Source organism: Lutra lutra, chromosome 3 (assembly GCF_902655055.1).
Source record: "Lutra lutra chromosome 3, mLutLut1.2, whole genome shotgun sequence".
NCBI lineage: Eukaryota > Metazoa > Chordata > Mammalia > Carnivora > Mustelidae > Lutra > Lutra lutra.
This window is the reverse complement of record NC_062280.1, coordinates 190,971,750-190,995,298: the sequence shown is the minus strand read 5'-3', so window position 1 is coordinate 190,995,298 and position 23,549 is coordinate 190,971,750. Positions and strand designations below refer to the sequence as shown.

Sequence of the window (23,549 nt, the reverse complement as noted above, 5' to 3'; positions counted from 1 at the left end):
GGAAAAACCATCCTGTACATAGATAGATGATAGATGATGAATACCGTTTGCTTGTCATTTCCTGCAAAGATATTTTAGGACATATAATGTAATAATTCCCAAGCATCTTTACAAGGACATAAACAAGTCTCCCTGTAGGTACCAAATGCGTTGTTTCCATTTTGAGCTTTCCTTTTTGAATCTGCTGGAATAAATGACCCGTTTTCTTGACGGTTTCGCTCTTGACACGTATTACCACTTAGGAGACTTTGGAGTTCCGTTTATTTTTATTCTTCTGGTTTGCTGTTCTAGCACACATCTGTATAAAATGAATTTTGTCATGTTACTGTATATGCTAGAGATAAGTAAACAATAAAAATAATGGTTGGTGTGAAAGGGGGTTTATATTTAGCAATAAAAGAACCTAATTTTTTTTTCTTCGAATTATTTGTTCTGCTTTAGTTTTTTGCTTGGTTCAGTTTGGGTTTTGTTTTGCGGGTGGTTCAAGTTCCTGCGCACCCTGGGCCGGTAGGTGGCGGGCGGGAACGTGCACTAGTGGGACTCTGCTGCCATCTACCGTTCGTCGTGCGCCAACTCCCTGTTCCCCTGATGCAAAAAAAGCTCCTGGCCACCTAGGACTTGAGAGTACAGTAAGTTCCCCTTTTCCTTCTGCCTGTTTTTTTCTTTAGTTAAAGCAAAGTGAAGCGAACGCGGACACCAAAGAGAAGCTCCCTTTGCGACTTCGAATCTTTGAGAAATTTCCAAACAGACCGCAAATGGTGAAAATCTCAAAGCTTCCTTCAGATTTTACCGTTCCTAAAATCAGGTATTAACCCATTTATTTCGTTGTATATGCCACATACACTGTCAGGGATTTATCTTAAATCTGATTCAGCCCTTCTTTCAAATTCATGTTTGAAAGAGGGTATTTTTTTTCTATTTTTAAGTTATTTCTATTCCTACTCTCTCTAGCTCTGTTTTAAAAACCATTGTCCCCTTTAAGCAATATATTCAGAACAGTCATTTGACATTTGACGGTTGCATTCGCCAAAACAAGAAGGTTGCTTCCACCTGCTTCTCCCTGAGATGCCCCTCAGGGATTCCACTCCCCAGGTAACTGGCACAGATGCTCAAGGTTGCAGGTAGACCCCAACCTCTGACCTTCAGCCATATAAGGATAAACGTGCCTCTTGTGGCCTTTTATTCTCAAGTAAATAGAGAAATGCCACCAGTTGGGCTTCTGTATTACTGTAATAGCGTTCATTTAGAATGTCATGTCTGATTACGATAGGTTTTGTCTTCCACTTTTTTTTTTAAGCTTAAAAATTCTTTCATACATCTTAGACAAGAACAGTATTGCTGTATAAAGACTGGCTTAAAAGCATGTTAAGTCTGTTATTGTTTCTTTATGCATCGTAAACAATGTAACTATTACGGGAGAAAATGGTACCTCGTTCCTTCTCATCTTTAACCTGTTCTTAATTTAGCATGGGTACAACGTTAGAAGGAAAACCCTGGTGAGATGGCTTGTCCAACACTTTCTCCTCAAGCTCTAATGGCCCCTTGTTTCCCATTTTTAAAAGAAAAAACATGGCATTTCCCACTTAGACTAATTTGGTTTCCTACCACTCTGCCCTTCAGTGAAGCATTTGCGTAAATGATGTTTTAAAACATTTATTTTTAGTAATTAAAGGCTATTATTTCAGTTGTAGCTCAAAAATTACAAATAGAACCAAAACAGTTGCATTATGAGATTTTTTATTTTTTTGGCATTGCATGTGCATTTAATTTTTTTAATGTTGTGCTAAAATACATATGGCATTAAATTTATCATCTTAATCCTTCTTAAAGGTACAGTTTATTAGTGGTAAGTACGTTCATGTTCTTATGCAATCTACATCCAGACCCTTTTCTTTCTATTGCAAGACCAAAAAGCTATACACATTAGACAGTAACTCCCCATTGCCTATACTGCTAACCCCCGGTAACCACCATTCTACCTCCTGCCTCTATGAATTTGACTATTCTAGGCACCTCATGTAAGTGGAATCATATAACATTTGTCTTTTTGTGAGTGGCTTATTTCACTTAGCATAATGGAAATATAACATTTTCCCAAAGATTTTATTTATTTATTCATTTGAGAGACAGAGCACATGTGTGCAAGTGAGAGTGGGGGGAGAGGGAGAGAGAGAATCTCAAGCAGACTCTGTGCTGAGTGAGGAACCTGATGCAGGGCTCAATCCTACGATCCTGAGATCACGACCTGAGCCAAAATCAAGAGTCAGCTGCTTAACCAACTGAGCCACCCAAGTGCCCCCAGTATGACATTTTAATGTAACTAGTTCTAAAAATAATTGTGTGGAGGGTTATAAAAATATGAGACTGGTTATGGTGCCATAATATTTAAAATTCAAATGGAAATATATTTGCATTTCTGATTTTTAAAAAATTTTATCTTCAAAATAGGAAGTATAAAAGAGCTACAAATTAGATTCAAGATTAGTGGTTATTTGAAAAGATGTTATTTGAATTCTCACCATGCTTTGGAGATCAGATGAAGCAAGCTTCTTTTGAGTTATTTTGAGTTTTTCAATGTAAAATTATCTCTTGAGGATTCTTATGATGAGTAGAAGTCAGAGAGATGAACTACTTCTTCCAAGTCTTAGAGGGGATTAAAAAAAAAATTTTTTTACCACAATGGGATTCAAAAAAATACCATCAATGACTGAAAATTATTGCTTAAAAGTTATTTCAGGGACATTAGTTTTTTGTTTTGTTTTGTTTTGTTTTTTAAAGAAAACTGCTTAAAATTCAGAAGCTTTCTTTAAATTAAGTACTTTGCTATCTAAGTCTAAACACCACTCTTAGCATGATGTGTCTTATTTTCTTTGAACCTTTGTCACCTTTATCTGAGCTCAGGCAAACACATCAGTGTAAAATACCATTCATTTCATTAACAATGCTTGACATGTGTGTACTTCATTTGCAAAGGGAAAGTTTCATGAAGCAGTTCATTGATCGTCAGCAACAGGACACCTGCTGCCTCTTACGAAGCCTTCCGTCCACCTCTTCCTCATGTGATCACTCCAAACGGTCTGCAATCGAAGACAACAAATACATCGACCAAAAAGTAAGAATCTTACCGACGGAAAATAGAGAAGTGTGGTGGAGGGAGTGGAGGGAGGTGGGAGGGGGATGGGCCAGATGAGGGATGGGGATTAAAGAAGGCATTTGTTGTGATGAGCACTGGGTGTTGTAAGGAAGTGGTGAATCACTGAATTCTGCTCCAGAAACCAAGATTGCACTAAATGTTAACTAATGAAATTTAAATTAAGAAAAAGTAAGAATCACTACTTCAAATTACCAAAGTTTTCTTAAGCATATACGATAGAGAAAAGAACTATATAACTTTGGGCTTATGTGGGGTCCTGACATCTAATGTCTCAAGAGAACAATGAAGGAAATAATTTTGTTTGTAGAAGAAATCGTTAAACCTAACATTTGTAAATTTATGAATTTTAATTTCACATTTCTCCACATCAGCTTTTGTGCCATGCCAGATAGCAGCCCTGTGACTTTGAGAGGTAGAGAGCCTCCCCAACCCTGCATTTCCTTCACATGCAGAAGACTGATTACTAATGGTCAGCCCAGGTTTAACAGTGGCTGTATGCTGCCTGTTGCAAGAGACCATGTTTATTCCAGTTACTGTTTCAGGGGAAAAAAACCAAAGCAAGTTTCTCTGAAATCAGTCAAAATAACTTCCACATGCTTAGTATGTAGCAGGAATTATTGCTATGTATGTTAGCTTGTTCATGTTGTGATTTATCTATTGATCATTGAAAAGTGGATAGGGAATTTTTCTCCTCAGATTCCACAGTTAGAAAAAGAGAGATTGCGGTGCCCAGGTGACTCAGTGGGTGAAGCATCTGACTCTTGGTTTTAGCTCAGGTCATAATCTCAGGGAGGTGAGATGGAGCCCCGTTGTCAGGCTCTGCACTGGGCGTGGAGCCTGCTTAAGAGTCTCTCCCTCTTCCTCTACTCACTCACTCTCTCCCCCTCTAAAAAAAAAAAAAAAAAAAAAAAAAAAAAAAAAAAAAAAGAAAGGAAAGAAAAGATCAATAACAGATTTTGTAAAAGGTCTTGAACATTAGAGTTCATAAAAGCATCTAATTCACTTGCAAGTGTTTTACTCCGGAAGTCTTAGTTTATTTTTTTATTCCTTTGAATTGTGGCTGCCCTTTTTCTGTTGCTTATGATCAAATTTGTATTTCTTCATTATCACATGAAAATCAAATACCAGCTCCTTCATCCTTTAAGATTCTCTGTTCCCCCACCCCCATCCCACAAGGATTAGGCTTTCCTCCTACCTGGGCCTTTCTCCTCTGCCTCTTTTCTCCTACCCCCTCCCCATGTCTCTTCCTTCCCTCTCCATAGCATCTGGTCCTCTGCTGAGGTTCTGTGATTTTGTTCTCAACTATGATGATGATGATTTCCCTGTAGTATGTCTCTTCTTGTTCAAGGGTTTCCATTTATTGATTTTCTTCAGTCACCTACAGATGTTACTTCTCTCTCTTTTCCAATATTGCAGAGGACAAGCCTGATGCTGATGTCATTTCTTTTTTTTTCCATTTGAAGGTAATTAGGTTTTTCTTTGGTGGTTGGTTTGTTGGTAGGTTTTCCTGGTTTGAAAAAGCTTTTAAGACTTTCTACATATCCTGGGAGTTCAGAAACCTTACCAGGATATATTTTGTATGTCTTTTCTCACCAGAGCTGCCATAACTGGGGAGTCTTTTCAGTTTGTAGACTGAGATATTATCAGGAAAATTTTCATTTATTACTTGTTCAATGATTACTTTTCCATCTGCTCCTTTTTTCTCTTACCTTTTCTCTTATGAGTGCCATCTCTCTGTTTTTCTTCTGTATTTTTGAAATAATTGTTCTACTTAATCTCCCAAGCCACTAAATTGATCTCAACTAACAGCATCCTTTGCTTTTAAATTTTGAGTGGGAAATCACAAAATGCATGCACATGAACTCAATATCCTCCTTAAGGACTTCAACTTTTTTTTTTTAATAGTGAATTTGTCACATTCTTGTCCTCAGTTATATTTCATTCAATATGGACGCGAAAGAGCTCGTGTTGGTGGATAATCGGGTGCGAGGATAATGGCCTGGTTTTAGCCAATCAGCCTGAAATTGCATATTTCATACTAGAACACAGATTGTTTGATTTTATAATTTATATCAGAAGCAGACTTTAGGCCAGAGGTGTGGAATGCACCCCTAGCCTGGGCTGTGATTCCGACCTGCTATCTCCAGGAAGAGCACCAAGAGCTCATAGTAGTTATGCCCAAAGTCTGCATAAATCCCCCACCTGCTTTTTTACATCACTAAGAACATTATCCCACTGGAAACACAAAATTGAAATTAGCCCATGAAACTTTATTCTCTGTCTGAAAGCAAACGTGATGTTTCTCACACTTCCTGAACAGAGTGTTTTGAAATGGTGAGGAAGAAGATAAAAAAGTTGTTGGCAGGTGTGGAGGTGGTTGAAGGGTGGTCTGAGGAGACTCTGGCACATTCTGTGCACCCCTCTGGGTGACTGCCGCCATCCCTGCCCCAGGGATCCCTGGGTTAGGTCACATAGAATTTCAAATGCCATTTCTGATTGCCTTAATGTCCTTATATTTTTGTGGCTTCTTCTTAGCTTCTCATTTGACAGTTCTTTTTAACTAACCAAAAGGAAGATAACAGTTATAGTTTTATTCTGTAATCTTATAAATGAGGCTTTCTTGTAATCTCCTAAAATCTAAAGAACTGCAGGCTTCTTGGTGGTCTCCACATCACTCAGCATCTTAAAGGAGACTAGAACTTTCTGAAGACCCCAGGCAGTCCCCAAACTATAAGGTTGGCTGATTCCAGCACACCATATGTGATCTTACATGAGGAACATGACCAGTGACGGTTAGGTTGGCCTTCATCCCATGCAAGCCTTGTTGGCCCATGATAGGTAACCTACAGTTGGGCTAATGTCATTTACCCCCCCACCATGAGCTTCATTCTCTGGGTCCATCCTCCAGTTGGGAAGGTGAGATGTAGAGAACATATTTTATTTTCATCTCAGGAGCACCTACCCTGGTATGGTGGCAGCAGCAAGATTTGTACCATGCTACCCTTCCTTCTTAAAGGTCTGGCTCTATTTAGGCCTCCGGGAAAGTCACCTTCCCTCCTTTCAAGTTCCCAGGGTTTCCAGCCTCAGCTGCCATCAGCTTCTGCCATTCTTCATAAATACTTGGAACCTCTTGTCTTTGTTGAGGGCCATCAGCCAGGAAAACCCAAAACAGAGAACCAACTTAACGAATTTCAACATGAGGATACATAAGGGGGACAGAAATAGAAGAGGGAGCAGTCTGGTGTTTTGAATTTTTAAATATGCCAAGCCTTTTTTGTTTGTCTTAAGAAACCCTAAAGCCACATAAAATTACAGAAACACAGGACAAAAATCCTGAACAGAGACCATACCTCTCTTAGCTCCTCTGTTAAACTATTTTTCAGTGAGCACTTGGACATTTCTGTGACAGCCCTGGCGGCCTTCGGAAATGCCAAGCCATGTCAAGGGGATGGCAAGGTTTCTCACTCGATGTGAAGAAATTCCCCCAGCACCGTACAACACAAACTGAGGCTGTTTTTCCTCAAAGAGTAGTAAGAAATAAGAAGTCAATGAGGGGCTGGCTTATCAGTGATTCCCATGACGTGAAAAAGAGGAACATTAAGAGAAAATGTCACCTTTCACGATTACCTGTCAGGAGGAACTTCTGACTCCCGCTAGACTAGAGGGAACCACTTTTCCCATTGCCCAGGAGAACACTGAGTGCCCACAAACCTGAAGATCCTGAGTAAAGGGATAAAACAAGATAAAACAAAACAAAAACCTGACAACAAAAGGTGGGGATGTTTTTGAGTAAGCGACGCTGGAAACGTGACAGCACCAGGCAGGCAGGATCTTCTCCCAGTCTTTACCCTGGCTTCCAACAACCCCGAGTAACTCCGTGGCAACCTTGCTTTGCAGACCGTGTTGTTAAAAATGGTTCTGATTACCTTTATCATGTTGTTTAAAACACCTGTCCTTCCCCTCATCGGAAACTAGCAAGCAAAAACATAAAATCTTTATGTTATTATTGCAGATCCTAAAGGGAAAGGACAGGAAACAGTGCTTTCCCTTTCCGATTCCATAGAAACGGGCATTCCCCAGGCTAATTCCCCCATCCCTCTCTCCTCCCGCTTCTCCACCTGGGGCACCCACCAGGGGTTTCCTCTCCTCCTGGTTAAAGGATAACCCACATGTCTTGAGAGGAGTTTTTCTAATTTTCAAGCAAAAGGCAATGGTTTTCTACTCCTATTTTTTTTTTTTTGTCCCTATTATTGCAATTAAACTCTGGGTTTCTTAAGTAGAGTACTTGTTAGTAAATTGAGATGTGACCTTGCTTTTCCAGTAACTTGGTAATGGGAGCAGCCCACTCTGTCCTCCCAAGTGAGTCATCTCCGTGAAGGCAGGGTTTCTCGCTCCCCTCCATGGTCGGATATGGGGACTCTCACCGTCCTTTAGCTGAGCTCCCCCACCTTTCTGCCCTGCTGTCTTGGCTGCCGTGCCATGTCAGGGGGCAGAACCTCACAGTGTCTGGAGAACATGAGGGAACCACACAGTCACGACAGCCTGAGACAGACACACGGATGAGGTCTGTCCCAGCCACCCCCTTGTGCCCGCACACTTCCTAGTACAGTTTCGGAAGTCACGTGATAAAGAACAGGGAGTGTTTCCCTGACAATAGGGCAATGTCTGTCCTCTCTCATACCTGCCTCCTCACTGCTAAGCATGTAGCGATTCCCATAGTAAGCCTTCACCCTTATCAGCTAACCCATGCACAAAATGAGGAAAGCGATCCAAGTAATACTACGTTTTCTTTACCCTTTTCATCTCCGTAAGTCTTCACGCTCACTCAGTCATTCAGCAAACGTTTAGGGAACACCTGTTATTCACTCTTCGGGGCCACGGGAATTCAGCACTGCATGAGCTGTGAGCTGTGCCCTTTAGAGGTGTTTAATGGAAAGAAACATGTGTAAATGCATGGGAGTGGGAAGTGTTGCAGGAACCTGACACAGGACCCCCTGAACCCCCCTTACAGGAGCAGGAAGCTTGAGCGTGCAGGAGGAGGGTGCTCCAAGCGGAGAGGGAAGCAGGCAGGAAAGAGCAGGACGCGGTAGATGCTTGGGCATAAGGAAGGGTTCGTCGTGAGAAGCAGAACGGAAGAGCGATTGTGACCACAGTGATAAGTGATGCAGGTTCCGATCCTCATCTATAAAGTAGAGAAAATTCTTATTTTGGGGGTTTGTTACAAGGATTAAATAATATATGTTAAATGCCTAGCATTGCACTGACAAAGCAATATGTCATGTGCATCTAATACCAGATAAGAAAGGTTACTGATGCGAAATCATACCATGAATTCATAAGCAAATAGATTTACTTTCATCAATCAAGACAAGGACTTTCACTTACACAAGTTAACCTTTGGCTGTAATGGTCTAGTTAAGCATGGTATATTAATTGCCCATTTGTTTTCTTCATTGTTCATGAATCTGGCTTTTTTTTTTTTTTAGTTTTTTTTTGTGTGTGTGTGATATTTCAGTGAATTCCCCCCACTGCCTCTATAGTGTCTTAGACTCTCAAGAAGTAAATTAAATTGCTCCGGAAAGATTTACTCTTTACAAAGCCTTGTTGATTGCCAGACAGTGTTTTGTATTCTTCTGTGTGATTATAGAGTGTTTGATGAGTTGTTCCAGTAACTCTGTACATAGTAAGTTACTGATCTATAATTTCCAGGATAGTTTACTCACCAAAAAAAGAGAGGGAGAACAGCCTATTTTCAGCTTTAGGGCTTTTGCTCTTCTGAAAGAATTTTCTAAAATAATAGCTTAGCCTCTCTGCAGTGCCATTCAAGACGCATCTCTAGGCGGAGAGTGGGAGACGACATGGCACCACCACCTCACCGGGGAGTTACAGACAGTGTGGTCCGGGGGAGGGAAGAAGCAAGGTTCCTCAGCCCCAGTGTGAAAACCCTCCGTGCTTCTCTCTTTAGCTTAAAAATATATTCTTGGATAATTGATTCACTCCCAAAAACGGAAACAAAAAGATACAAAATTTAAATGAAAACTTTTTCTTAGCAATTTTTATTGATCTTCGCAGGATGTTTTTGAGCTCAGATCCAAATGCAACTGAGTTCAACTGCAGGGTTTTCTGTTTGACGTGTATTTCTTGAGGGCCTTCGTAAGCGAACCATGTGCAGGGGTCGGGTAATAAACACGTTTCGCTGCTTTCAATCAACGTGAGAGGAGGAATTTGCATATTTTGTTGTGCAGTCACTTTGGGTTTGGGATTATCAGTGATCTGCTTGCATTTCCTTAAGTGTCCATCCACTGAAGGTCAAAAGTTAATGCGTCTTGGGATCGAGCATCTTCTATAGATAATGGGGAAGGCTTTTAACCACAAGTCTTCAGCGCTATTTTCAAAACAGGTGTCAGAGCTCTGAGTTTGCAGCTAATCCTATCTGTGAAATTGTTGCTCTACTGTTTCAACGTTCTTCTTTCTGGAATCCAGTTGGACTCCCTAAGTGTTACTTTCCATTAAGCGTATTGCCAGTCTCAGTGTGTCCAGTTTCACTGGTGTTGGTGTTCTTGTTGTTTGAATCTGAAGGCCAAATACAACTGAATCATATTTGGAGAGCAAGCACAGCTCCCTCGTATTATCTGAGTGCTTTGGATTTTAAATTCTCAAACAGCTGCATGGTTAAAAGCATCTGGCACTTTCTCCCAGAATCATAAATCCACTCATTTTTTTTTTTTTTTTAATCTGGGCAGGTTTTCAGTCTTAGTCTTTCTGTTTATAAGAGCTGTAACCAGGAAATTCTATGCTAAGTGTATATTAGAGAGTATGTTACAGCTTCTCACTGGTGAGCCCTGGATAGGGAGCATATCTGTCTGTGAAGACACAGCTTCTCCCTCACCTTTTGCATCTTTGGTATCAGTATACTAGGCTAGCTGGTGTGTAAATTGTTGGAGATTTGGCTGAATCTCCAATGCCCCAAGCTTTAGCGACAAAAGCATTGCCATGCAATTCAAGCATAAAGAAGTCAGGCCCATTAAGTTTCCAATCATTTAGTCTCAACTTTCACCAGGCTTTGCTATCTATTGCATGAACTGATGCCTTTCAAAATAAATAGTCCTCCTCTGTAATTTTTACCCAATTCGCATTTGTTATTTCAAGGATTCGCTCCATAAGAAAAAAAATATGTTGGGACGCCTGGGTGGCTCAGTTGGTTGGACGACTGCCTTCGGCTCAGGTCATGATCCCGGAATCCCGGGATCGAGTCCCACATCAGGCTCCCAGCTCCATGGGGAGTCTGCTTCTCCCTCTGACCTTCTCCTAGCTCATGCTCTCTCTCACTGTCTCTCTCTCAAATAAATAAATAAAATCTTTAAAAAAAAAAAAAAAGAAAAAATATGTAGAACAGAGGAGTCATCTTTAATATTAAGTGATGTATTTTCTCTTTAAATATATTTCAAAAACAAATCACAGGCAGGACTGGACAGTGGAGGACGATGTAAAGGACAAGGAATATACCATCCTTTTTGTATGAAGGTTATGATCTAGTGAAATTCACAGAAAAATAAAAAGATGTTTCACATACAGAGCAATGACCAACATGTGTAAGTTACCCTGGAGTCCAAATGAAGACTGTGTGTGTGTGTGCGCACATGTGTGTGCGTGTGTGTGTGTGTGTGTGTACCTATTTATAGATTTTTTAACTTTTATGCCTGGTGTTTTTTCAGGGTTCAGAATTTGTAATGTTGAAATAACAAGATCAAAGATCTCAACCCATCATCTAAAACTGCCTTTCCACAAAACTCACATTCTAAGACATATTTCAAAGCTTCAAAACATGCTATTATAATGATATTCACCTTTGTGTACATTGTAACATGACCATTTTAATTTTGTTGCCACCTACACTAATCACCTTTTAAAATTCTTTCTTTCCAAGCATAATGTCGATTTTATAAAAAGTTTATTTTATAGAAACATTCTGTTATACACATGATCTGTCATATTCACTTAGGGATTAATCTTTGGTTCACAGGTGCATGAAAAATTAAAATACACTTGAATGACGTACCTACCACCTTCAACCTATGTAATTTTAAGTAATTGCTTATTTCCAATTATGACATTTTATGTGGGAGACTTATTCAATAAAGCAGCTAATTACAATAATTACACTACTCTTTTCTAGCAGAACTGACATTCATCAAGCCCTGTTCATTGGACCATGGTTTTGTGCTTTGTGGCCATATGTTTTTATAAATGTGTTTCCATTTATTATCAACCTGTTAATATTTTCAAAAAGAAAAATATGGCTCTCAAACTTTTTCTCACTTACAAATGGAAATATATTGTTAACAACGCCAAATCAGAAAAGGTAGTCAAATACTTAGAATATTTATGGTTTTCTGCCTCAACTATATACTAACACCTTCATTTTGAAGGAGGTTATCAGAGTGAAACTATGGCTCTTCAGACTAGCACTGCAGCATCCCAAAGAAAGCTAGTATTTATTTCCTGATAGCTCTAGGCTGACTTGCAGACTGATGAATAAATTGAATTAATAATCTGTTTAATTGAAAGTAGTTATGGATCCCAGATTTCAAGAAATCGGTAGACATAAAATATAAATACTCTTACCATACTAGCATTAATAGGTTAGAAAAGTTATTGATCTCCTTTAATGTTTCAGGGTCATTATTCTGAAAATCAGGTATGCATGTATAGAACAAAGGAGAAATATGGCCACTTAAGCTTTTGCATTAGGATTTGGGTTAAGAGGAAGTTTTATGTAGAAACCAAATCTTTCAAGTCAAGCAAACAACATTGTATCACAGTATAGTTTGGAAAAAAAAATTTTTTTATACTGTTGAGCTTAGTACATTTTACATAAACATTGTGTTTAGCGACAAGATTTGAACACTGCCTCTATACAATTGAGACTTCTAGTTGTAATTCTTCAGTTTGCAATTTGGAGGACCAAAACAGCATAATTCCTATGAATGTCAGACTTTTCACTTGTAAAAAAGTTATAATAGTACCTACCTCTAAGGATTAATTTGAAAACTCAGTTTAAATTATGTATATAATACTTCAGCACATGATCAAAGAGCCAGGAAAATTAATAAGGATTTAGAAGATTTGTAATACACAGTTAACCAGCCTTCATTCAATGACTAGAGAAAACACATTCAGATTGAGGGACATATAAACAATTTACAAGACACAGCCACTTATGAACACAAAAGAATTCTAAACATAAACCAAATCAGTATCCTAGAGAAGACATTTTTTGACCAAATTGTAATAAAATTAGAAACTAAATTACAACCACAAGAACACCAACACATTTCAAAATTTAAAAATCACTTCTTAATAACTTAAGGAGCATAGAAGAAACTGCATGGAAATAAAGTTTCTAGAACTGAAAACTAATGAACACCATATAGCTCAAACCTGTGAGAAGCAGCTAAAGGCATGTTTAGAGGGAAAATTATAGCTCTGAGTGCATATTTAGTAAAGGAATAAAGGCTGACAGTCACCCAAATATTTAACTCAAGAATTTATAAAAAGACTAACCAAGAAAACATGAAGACAGCAGAAAAAAAAATATATATATAAGTAGATATTAATCAAACATGAAGAAGAAAGCAATAAATGATATCAGTAAAGCTAAAATTTTGTTCTTTGAAAGGACAAATAAAAATGAGAAATCAGAGTGCCTGGGTGGCTCAGTGGGTTGAGCCGCTGCCTTCCGCTCAAGTCATGATCTCAGGGTCCTCAGATTGAGGCCCTTATTGGGCTCTCTGCTCAGCGGGGAGCCTGCTTCCCCCTCTCGCTCTGTCTGCCTCTCTGCCTACTTGTGTTCTTCTCTCTGTCAGATAAATAAATAAAATCTTTTTAAAAAGTGGTAGATCAAAATTCAACCAAAAAACAATCAAGGAGTCTTCTGGAATGATGACAAAGGCATTGGCATAATTTTTTAATCTCCTTGAATTCCCACATGAAAATAAACGGAATACCTAGATAAAAATCGAAATCCATAGGCAACATTCACAACAAAATTACGTAATTCACAAACCACAAGTCAAAAAGCAGGTGCAGACAAAGCAATAACCACATGATTTGCATGGTGACTTAGCCTGTTGGGGTTGCTATAACAAATATCACAGGCTGGGTGACTTAAATAATAAGAATTTATCTCTCAGAGTTCTCAGGCTGGAAGGTCTCAGATTGCGGTGCCGGCAGATTTGGTATCTGGCTCCTCTTCTTGGTTCATAGACGGCTGCCTTCACATCGTGTGTTCATGTGGCAGAAAGAAGACGGACTCTGGTCTCTTCCTCTTCTTATGAGGGCACAAATGTCATCATGGGGGCTCTAGCCTCATGGCCTCCTTTAAACCTGATTCCCTGCAGGAAGCCCCACCTCCTAATATCTTCATTTTGGTAGGGGCTAGAGTTTCAACATATGAATTTGGGGATATAAAACATGGTGTGGGCGCCTGTGGGAAAAAAGCCAAGATGAATTACAGGGCCTGTAATGTCTTTGAGACCAGGAAAACACCTGCCTATCTCCATCCAGGAGTGGAAACAAAACTAAATAGGCCAGCGGCAAGAGTGATGAAGGAAAAAATAGATCCAGATCAAATTGGTGGCGTCTGTTGTCCATAACAGAGCCAGGAAATCTCAGAAAGAAGGCTGCCATATGGATCATGATGTCAAAACAACAGAAGAAACAGCTCTGAAGCTAAGAGGAAATACTAAACAGCTCAGGAAAATGAATTGTGCATAAAAATGAGCAACAGAAATTTATCAAAGTCAAATTCCCTGCAAAAGTTGTAAGGAAAAAAAAATAAGGACCAGAATACTGTCCCAATAAAGAGTGAAAATTTACCATAAAGACATACCCACAGATGGCTCAATTTATAGCATACCACGGCAAAATGAGAGAAAAGACATACAGATTCCGTAAGACTAGAATAGCAGTAAAAGTAAGAAATTCTACGTAAGGTGCTAGAATTCAGGAAAGAAGTACAGCCAACTCTTGAACAACATGACTTTGAACTGTGTGCATCCATTCATATGCAATACAGTACTATAAATGTATTTTCCTTATGATTTTCTTAGCAACATTTTCTTTCCCCTAGCTTACTTTGTTGTAAGAATTCAGGGTAGAATATATATGGCATACAAAATATGTGTTAATTGGCTATGTTATCAGTAACTCATCCTGTCAATAGTAGGCTATTAGAAGTTAAGTTTTGTTGGGGGGGTCAAAAGCTATATGCATATTTTCAACTAAGTGGGGTGTCAGTGCTCCTAACCCTGCATTGTTCAAGGGCCAACTGTATAAATAAAACAATGAAGACTGACTGGAAGGAACATAAAGTGATCCTATACATCAGATGATGCCTAAAGAAAACTAGAAAGTGAAGAAGAGACAATTTTAAGAAATCAAAGAGAAATGAAGAAAGAGATGAAAATGATATGAAAGGAAATGACAAATGGAAGAAATTCAAAGAAGGTCCAACATCTGCATTATAGGGGTCGTGGAAGAAGAAAACCAGAGGAAAAGCACAGAACAAGCATCAAAATTTTCTGAAATAGAAGATTTGAGGCTACACACTGAAAGGACACACCATGTAATTGAAATATTAATCACAAATGGCCAAAAATAGGATATATTCCAGACAAATTATAGGACCTTAAAAATACATATGTGTATTTATATCTATAAATACACATATGTATGTGTGTGTTTTATTACATAGATATATATATGTTTTATTACATATATATTGAAAAAGGTATAACTTTTAGTTATAGAGAACAAACTGAGGGCTGCTGGGGGGATGGGTTAAATGCGTGATGGGTATTCAGGAAGGCACTTGTGTTGAGCACTGGGTGTTATGTGTAAATGATGAATAGTGATTCATCAAAAGCAGAATTTCTACTCCTAAAACCAATATTATTGTTGTATGTTAACTGGAATTTAAATAAAAACTTGAAATGAAATAATAATAATAATAATGTAAAACAAATAGGTATCCAGCTCAAAATGAATAAATGATGTGTAAAGGAAAGAGCATTAGTTTACCATCAGAATTTTTTGCAAGAATGTTTTATGTCAGGAGAAATTGGAGTCACATCTATAGGATACCCAGAGAGAGAATATGTGAGACAGGTTTTTTTAATATCCAGGAAAATGGACTCTCAAGTTTAAAGGGAAAAAAGAAAACTTCTATTAAGATGTAGGAATATAATAACGTAAATGTAAGTAATGTTGTTCCTATGAGCCTTTCTCGAGGAAACTACGAGAACGCATGCTTTGGACAATCACAGTGAGTTCCAAAAATGACTCTACGACCTTGACATAAGAGCAGGTGGTAAACGTTCTTAAAGAGTGGCTGACTAACTATAACTACGCGAGGATTAAAATGAAGAGAAAAATATGTAATAGCTATTTGCTCTGCCAGTATGAGTATAGTGCAAGTGTAGAAATAAGAGGAAAATGGGAAGACTATATTGAAATAGTTTTTAAATATCCATTAACTATATTATGTTAGGATAGGTAGTGTAATTCTAAGACTACTCTCCATGAAATGAGAAATAAAAATAAGTTATTATCAGATAGTCTAATGTGTGTCATCTTCTGTGTACTTGAAAATCAAGAGCCTTAATGTGGGGTTGGGAGAGGATGGAGATACAGAAGAGACACAGATGTCATATAGAAGAGATGTGGGAAATACCCTGTGTCCTGACTTAAGTTGAAAATATCAGATTAGGGTGCCTGGGTGGCTCAGTGGGTTAAGCTGCTGCCTTTGGCTCAGGTCATGATCTCAGGGTCCTGGGATCGAGTCCCGCATTGGGCTCTCTGCTCAGCGGGGAGCCTGCTTCCCTCTCTCTCTCTCTCTCTCTGCCTGCCTCTCCATCTACTTGTGATCTCTCTGTCAAATAAATAAATAAAATCTTTAAAAAAAAAAAAAGAAAATATCAGAATAAACTCAGGCACAGGCCTCAAAACAGTGACCAACTCAGTAGCAATATCCCTGACATCTAAATTATGTTCTTGAAACCCAGTTTCTCAATAAATAAGCCAGGGCTTTTGGGAGAAAATTGTTCATATGGAATACAAAGCATATAGAAGACAAGCTTGGGATATCTTGCCATACCTAACAACAAGGAAACCTGGGCAAAGAATACTAGAGTCGGGGCAAAAAAAAAAAACCCATAGGCCATCTTGAAAAAATTCCCAATGAGCAGTTGGGATACTGTGACCTAACATGAGGGTAATGACTGTAATGAAATGAAACCAAATCTATGTAAATCCTTGAGTTCATAATGACGTTTTAAAATTACTAATTGGGTGCCTTCAAAGGACAATAGAAAATCGATTAATTAAATAAAAATGAGTAAGTAAAGGTAAAGAGTCAACATGTACCCTACCGTTTCCACGTGAATTGTACTGCAGAGTAACCAAATAGTACAGGAAAGGAAGTCTTTTATTATGCAAATATTGCAACTAATGAATGAGAAAGAAGTGGCAATTTTATTCACTGAATGAATCCATGATCTAGACAACAAACATCAGTACTTTTAACATCACAAAAAGAGGAACAACAGGACATCACTTGCCTTGTGATGAAAGGCTATGCCACCACCTGCGGACTTGCCAGAGCAATCAGCTGTGAGCCTGATGAGACCCTGGGCCCAGTTGTCAATCAGCAAGAAGTCCAGAAGACAGAGGAATATGTGAACTATGCCAGGAGTGTGCCCTGGGGAAAACCCAGACTCCCGGAAACTTCAGGTCACATGGCCCAGGTCCTTCAACAATGAGGGGGAAAGGGAGTACCTGTGGATTAAAAGATGTCAAAGAAATTGCCAGAAAATCAGTGAGATCTACCATTGCTGGGTCCTTTAGCTCCATTAGCTCTACCATTGCTAGGTCCTTTAGCTTTGTGGTTATTCAACCACAAAGAGCTGCAAATTTGAACCTCCTGAATTTCACGTTAGAGTGCACCGTTCTAGAAACATTTTTTAAATTAAAATTTTAAGACAAAAAAAAACTTCTCTGTATTGCTTGAATATTTACATTTATTTTTTGATCATTAATCCAGCCAGAGAATGGCTGTCTTCTGGAATTGGATGTATTAGGTTTAGAAACTAAAGAAAACCACCAAAAAGGCTTTTTCAACTAGTCTTTTTTTTTTTTTTTTTCCAGTGCGAACTCCCTGGGACGTCACCCATACCCCTCCTTTTAAGTCCCACGTATCTGACATGTTTATATCCAGAAGAAACCATTACTGACACCTTCCATAGCTGTAATTGAAAAGTTCAGATCTAAAATTACTTAACCCAAAATTGATTTCTGTATTCCTTGTTTTGATCACTTCAGGTGACTGTCAGTATCCCTTGGAGCCAGAAGAGGGCACTGCAGAGCAGCGTAGCTCTAAGGACTTGGGACTAGCAGACCTTGTCCTTTCCAGAAATGTGCAAAGCTTTACAGCAGAAAAAATACTGAAGGGATAGTAGATAATCGCTATAGGCCTTCTTTATTTACTAGAAAAAAAAAAACAGATAAAATATATAACTGTCTAAATAATGTCCAGGCTATCAAATGTGCATAGATATAGATAGACAGACATCCTAAAACTGGAGCTTGACCTGGGGGTCCTGAGTTCGAATCCCATGTTGGGTATGGCACTTACTTTAAAAAAATCAGTCAGTCAATCTTGAGGCTGTATCTGAAGTTTTTCTATTACAGTATTTATTCTTTGGCCACTTCTGCTGTTACAGAAACAGTTCTCAAGGACTTCCTCATACAGGTTAATAGTGTATTTTATTTGAGCCAGTTCAAGTTTTGAACAAAAGAGAGCCAGCAGCCCTTCGTAGGCAGTCGTAGGCAGCCCAGAAATAATAATTTTGGAATCAATATAATAAATATTATCCATTTATTTGCAGTTTCTGCAGAGGTTTTTCTAACATGAAGTACACTGCTTTTAGTGTCTGCTCTTCAGTTACTGGACAGGAGATAAGTGACTGAATTCAGACCATCACCTCACACCTCACACCTCACACCTCGCACCTCACACCTCACACCAAGGGAAAGATGACTAAGGCTTGTCAGACTAAGGCTTATTTCATCTTTCTTCAGAGATGAAATAAGAGCAGTGGGGTCCAGTCCTCTCCTAGAACCTGCTCTCTTGGGTCCCCTGTGGCCTGGGCTTTTCCTGTGATTATGTGTGTGCTTAGGTATCAAAAGGCAAAAATGCAGCCATGATGGGATCCTTCTGCTGAGTCTTTCGTCTCTGAAAATGACTTTAAATAACATCCCTTGGGAGACAGTCTGTGAGCTCTAGGAGGTTAAATCAATGCCCAAAGTCACCTCCTCAGGGGAGGGGAGGAAACGGAAGAAAGTTTCACAATGCATCATGGTAAACAGCCTTTCTTGTACTACCCTGAAAATGTAATTTCTGGAAAATGCCATTCACTCTTAGCTCCTTGTCTGCACGTGAATTTATTCTTCCAAGAGTTCTGGTGAATAATGAAACCAACCCAGTTTTTCATTATTGAGAAAATATGAGGGCACCATCTTTCCTCATATGAGGGTAATGGCCAATGGGTCCAATGATCCTCCCCTTAATGGCAGATCTGCTGTGAAATATGAAAATTATATTGTTGGTTCTGGTGCTCGTAGGTTGTCAGGTGTGACTGAGAAGACCAGTTTGCACCCACCACTTCCTCTCTAGCTGTGGCCAGGTGGACACAGGGGTTGGCAGTACTGCCAACTTCTTTATAGGCTTGTTTGTTTGTAGATTGGAGCTGTGACTTTGCACCTGAAGTCACTAACTTGTTCAAAAGAAAGTGGAGGGTATGTTTTTACCGAATGCAGAATGGTTCTATCTCCTCTTATTTTTTCCTCCCTCAAATCTGTTGGAAACACAGTATACCTTACACTGTCACTTATGCAAATAGTCTGCCCCAGATTACTTTGCCCCATGCATGCATTTCCAACTACAGTTCTTGGCCCATACCCCGCCCCCTTTGCTAGGGAAGACTTAATCATTTTTCAAGTCAGTGCAATTTCTATTCCTTCAATACGTCTTTGCTGACTACTTCAGACATGCATATAGTCCTGTAGCCTTCTCATCTTTTCTACTGGACATATCTTCTAGCACTTTACTGTCTACTTTTTACTGGTAGCATCATGTGTCATAGTCCTGCCTTTGTAACTACGCTTTTCATTCTGGTAAGCTAGAATTCTGATTCCTGGCTAACCCATATCTCTAATAGCTACTAATAACATACTAAGTGCTTAGAAAATCTAACCTAATCTAGTGATCAAGATGACTGGGTTGTTGTCCGAGGATTACCTTTGGTCTGACCACTGGAGTTACACTTTCTAGTCATTTGTTATTATGAATTTTCTTAGGATGGCAAGTTTTCCTGTTCTCTCTCTGTCCTGTTCTTGTCCACTTTGGTTCTCGGTACATCTGTCACCCCTCTGATCCCGCAACCATCAAGAAGGACAGGGCTGGGTTTGGAGAATCTTCTGGTTTGTAGGCAGCCTCCAGGACTTTGTTTTTCTTAGTGCTTTTCCCTGGAATAATTTCATCATCACCAACTAGGAAACAACCTTGAAAGCTCATCTCCTTGGTCTCCATGCCTGTAGGCAAAACAACTCTTTAAACTCATCATTCAGATTAGTATTGGGTCCCAGGCCAAGAACCTGAGCAGGTGTAAAGTGGCTTAGAGAACATTTTATTGGACAGTGGCAAGAAAGAGTTCGATATTTGTCTTAATGTTAAATTCTCTGGACACTGAAAAGCCTATTCAGATTAAGATGTTATAGCTGTGACGTGTGGCCCCACAAGCTTGTTTGCATTTCTGCCTACATAAAAGTAAAAACAGAAGATACAATTAAATGATGGAGTGCTCGCTTCGGCAGCACATATACTAAAATTGGAATGATACAGAGAAGATTAGCATGGCCCCTGCGCAAGGATGACACAATTAAATGATGGAATCTGAGTGGCTGGGTGGCGCAGTCGTTTGAGCATCCAACTCTTGGTTTTGTCTCTGGTGTGATCTTGGGGTCCTGAGACTGAGCCCTGCATTGGGCTCCACACCCAGCGTGGAGTCTGCTTGAGAGCCTCTCTCCCTCTCCTGCCCCTCCTGCTTGTGCTCTCTCTCTAAATGAATAAAATCTTTAAAAAAAATAAGTGATAGAATCAATCATATAATGATGCTTTAGTGGAAAAAAAATTATGTTCAATGTTTTAATAGTGTTATCTGTTTTATGTATGTAATGATTTGTCAGCATATTATCCCTTTACATGCCAAAACTAAAGTCACACTTGTAATTTTTCAGCTTCGCAAGTCCGTTTTCAGCATCAGGGCAAGGAATCTTCTAGAAAAGGAGACTGCAGTCACTAAAATCTTAAGGTAACACCATTAAACATTGATACATATTTAAACACAAGTGGGATTATGTTAAACAAAGAAGAGCTCTTTCTTTTTAATGAGCTAATTTTCTGAGTATCGACATACACTTTCCGCTAGAAAGTAGATTTAGGTAACTGTTTACTTATAAATAATGTCAAACACAACATTAATATCTTTCCTAGAATAGTAACATTTTATTAGCTCAGTTGTGCATATCTTTTTTTTATGCACTTACACATAAATTGTAAGTATAAACATTTACGAAAAAGATGAAAATTACATCTATTCTTCATGTTTTATGTCTTCTCTGAAATCTGAAGGACAAATCACAAACTAAGGGGAAAATGATAAGACTGTGAGCTTTTTAGAAGTAACAATGACTTATTAATCTATTAAGAATAAATGTATTTAAAATCTGTGAGAATCGAAAGCACATCCATTTTAACATGCTTATAAAAACATGTGATTTTAATGCTACTTTCTTAAACCTATCTGGATAAAGTATCCAAGAGAAACATCAAGCTAACCACTTAAGAGTATTTAAGAAGACTGTGTCATAATATGAAGTAATGTGATCTTTGTAAAAATGCATGAGCATTTGGAATGGAATTTATTGGCAGACTTATTACATGGAAATGTTTAATCATACAACTAAATATGGGGGGGCTGGAAGGAGAATGGCTGACAAGGTGAATGGATGAATTTATACTGGGACGCCCCCTCCAACTTGTGCCGAGGGGAAGGGGATAGACTCTTCTTTTCTACTCTATGTCTCTTCCAGGAATAGTCATCCAAGTTTTTGCCAGTGTAACTCTATAACCTAGAAAACTGTAATGAGGGAATAAGGCTAATACATATGGCTTGAGAAACTATTTTGAGTTTACGACAGTACCCGAAATGCGTATGCCAAAAATGATTCTGACTAGTCAAGACAGTATTTTGTGTATTCATTCTTTTATTGGCTGACATTTCACGCATAGACACGAGCATGCATTGGAGTATCTTCTATGAGAAGAGAATAACCCTTTCTGGGGCTTGTATATGGTCACCACAAAATATGATAAGATGAAAGGAAGAGGTCTGGTTGAAATAGAGAAAGGAAAACTTCTCAGCAAATGTGTAACACCCTGTGTCCCCATTTCAGTTTGCTTCCAACTGGCTCAACCCAGTTGCCATCAGATAACGTCATGGGGGCGGCCTTGAACACTGCGTGGTACTCCAGGGTCTTTATCAAGCTGCAACTACTATAGTAGACAGATTCTTGGCAGCATCAATCCTTAGTGTCTTGAAGACCCCCTGACCTGTTCACACAAGACAGCCCGTGTGCTGGTCCAGCCCCACAGCCGTACTCACAGGGAAGAGAATTCAGCCTCAAATCCACAACGACGCATGAGGGGAAGGTAATACGCTGGCCCGTGTTCAGAGTCTGCCTGCCACATCAGAACCAAAATGACATTGCTCACCTCCCCAGGATAACTGCTTTCCTGAATGTGCCTGGCGGTTCGCAGAGACTTTCACAGCGCAGACAGACAGGGATAGTTAGAAGAAGCCACTTCTAGAACCTCGATTCCCGATGAACTCTTTCTGAAGTTTGGTCTTCCAGTTTTCCTTTCCTGCCATCTTTTTCTTAGTCCCCTTCTCCTAGTTTACAAAAGAAAGGTGAGGCTCTCGTCCTCCACACATAAGGAAAGTGAAACTGTGGTGCGTACTGATCAGGGCTGACAAACACAGGGACTGTTCCCACATAACTTTCTCCAGAAGGGGGACCCTTATTGTCTTATTGTCTATCCAGGTGACAAGTTTTTGGAAAACCTCTCTCCAAGAATTCATCTACCTCAGGGATAGTCCTTAGGAACAACACATGTGTCTCAAGGGCCTGTGTTAACGTGTTATATGATTTGAAAAACAAAGTCAGACTTTTTCTCACAGATTTGGCTCATCGGCTTGACCCTGAAAGCTGACTTCCTGGTGCCCGAAGTCATAAAAGTGAATGCATTAGATGGATAAGACTCTCCACTGTTTTCTCGGAGTCATATTGAAGCGCAGATACGATAGTGCCAGAAATCACATCCTTCACTGCTAACTAACATTGTGAGGGTGAAATTCAGCTGTTGATTTTTAAATGTACAGTAGTGGTTTTAAAAACAGAAAATTTAAAAAAAAGAGAGAAAGAGAGAAAATTTGTGGGTGTACCTGAGCCAAATTTTTAAGACCATCAGGGAACAGGGATGCCCTCAGACTTGCCCAATAATTGTGTAGTTTCAGGGGCACCCAGAGCCGTCAACATTTTATGACAGCCCAGAACACCACCCCATGAGAGGCATCTCCCTGGGATGCTGGAGCTGTTACCCAGGCAATCTCAGGAAATAAGAGCTACAATAAGAAAAAAAAATTAAGATTTTTTTTTTTTAGTAATACAAATTTAATCTTTAGAAAAGCCATTTAGCTCTTTTTTCCTGTGAAAATGGCTTCCCTGTTGGTGCTACGTTAGTGTCTGCAAGAATTAGGGACGAGATGTCCGACTGATAGTTTCTTTGGGCGTCTTATCTTTCTTCACTCATAATACAGCAGTAGCATTACTAATACAGTAATAATATCATACCCGCATTATAATGTAACCCATAAATAAGAAGGTCAGGAATAGATCAGGTCCACGTCTATGGGTCTGTGGACATTCTTCTCTGCTGTTTTCCAAGGAGCAACAAGAACTAAAAGAAAAGGAAAGAAGAAGGGATAAGAGAATTTAAAAGAAAGAAAAGGAGAACATTTACAGTCATCTCAGGGCAAATAGCCCTACACAAAATGGGGAAGAAGGAGAAGTTTCTACCATTCTTTCGGGGTATTCTCACTCCCTGGGGAGTCTCTCCTCCCTAGGCTCAGAACTTTCTCTTTGTTCCTTCAACTACAGTGTCCCTGGGTAAGTCAGAATTAGAAAGATGCTGTATGATGTCCATTACATATGGAAT

At 39.2% G+C, this 23,549-nt stretch overlaps 1 protein-coding gene and 1 non-coding gene across 2 annotated transcripts in view; both read left to right on the top strand.

The window, feature by feature from the left end:
• Window positions 1-23,549, top strand: part of NALCN (sodium leak channel, non-selective) — a 310,211-nt gene that overhangs the window by 224,354 nt on the left and 62,308 nt on the right. The window contains exons 16-18 of the mRNA XM_047720335.1: window positions 669-805; window positions 2,974-3,112; window positions 20,510-20,583. Coding sequence (XP_047576291.1) covers window positions 669-805; window positions 2,974-3,112; window positions 20,510-20,583 — 350 coding nt within the window. The remainder of the gene's footprint in view (window positions 1-668; window positions 806-2,973; window positions 3,113-20,509; window positions 20,584-23,549) is intronic.
• LOC125096576 (U6 spliceosomal RNA) lies at window positions 20,071-20,175 on the top strand. The gene has a single exon (XR_007126257.1). It is a non-coding gene; the product is annotated as a U6 spliceosomal RNA (small nuclear RNA).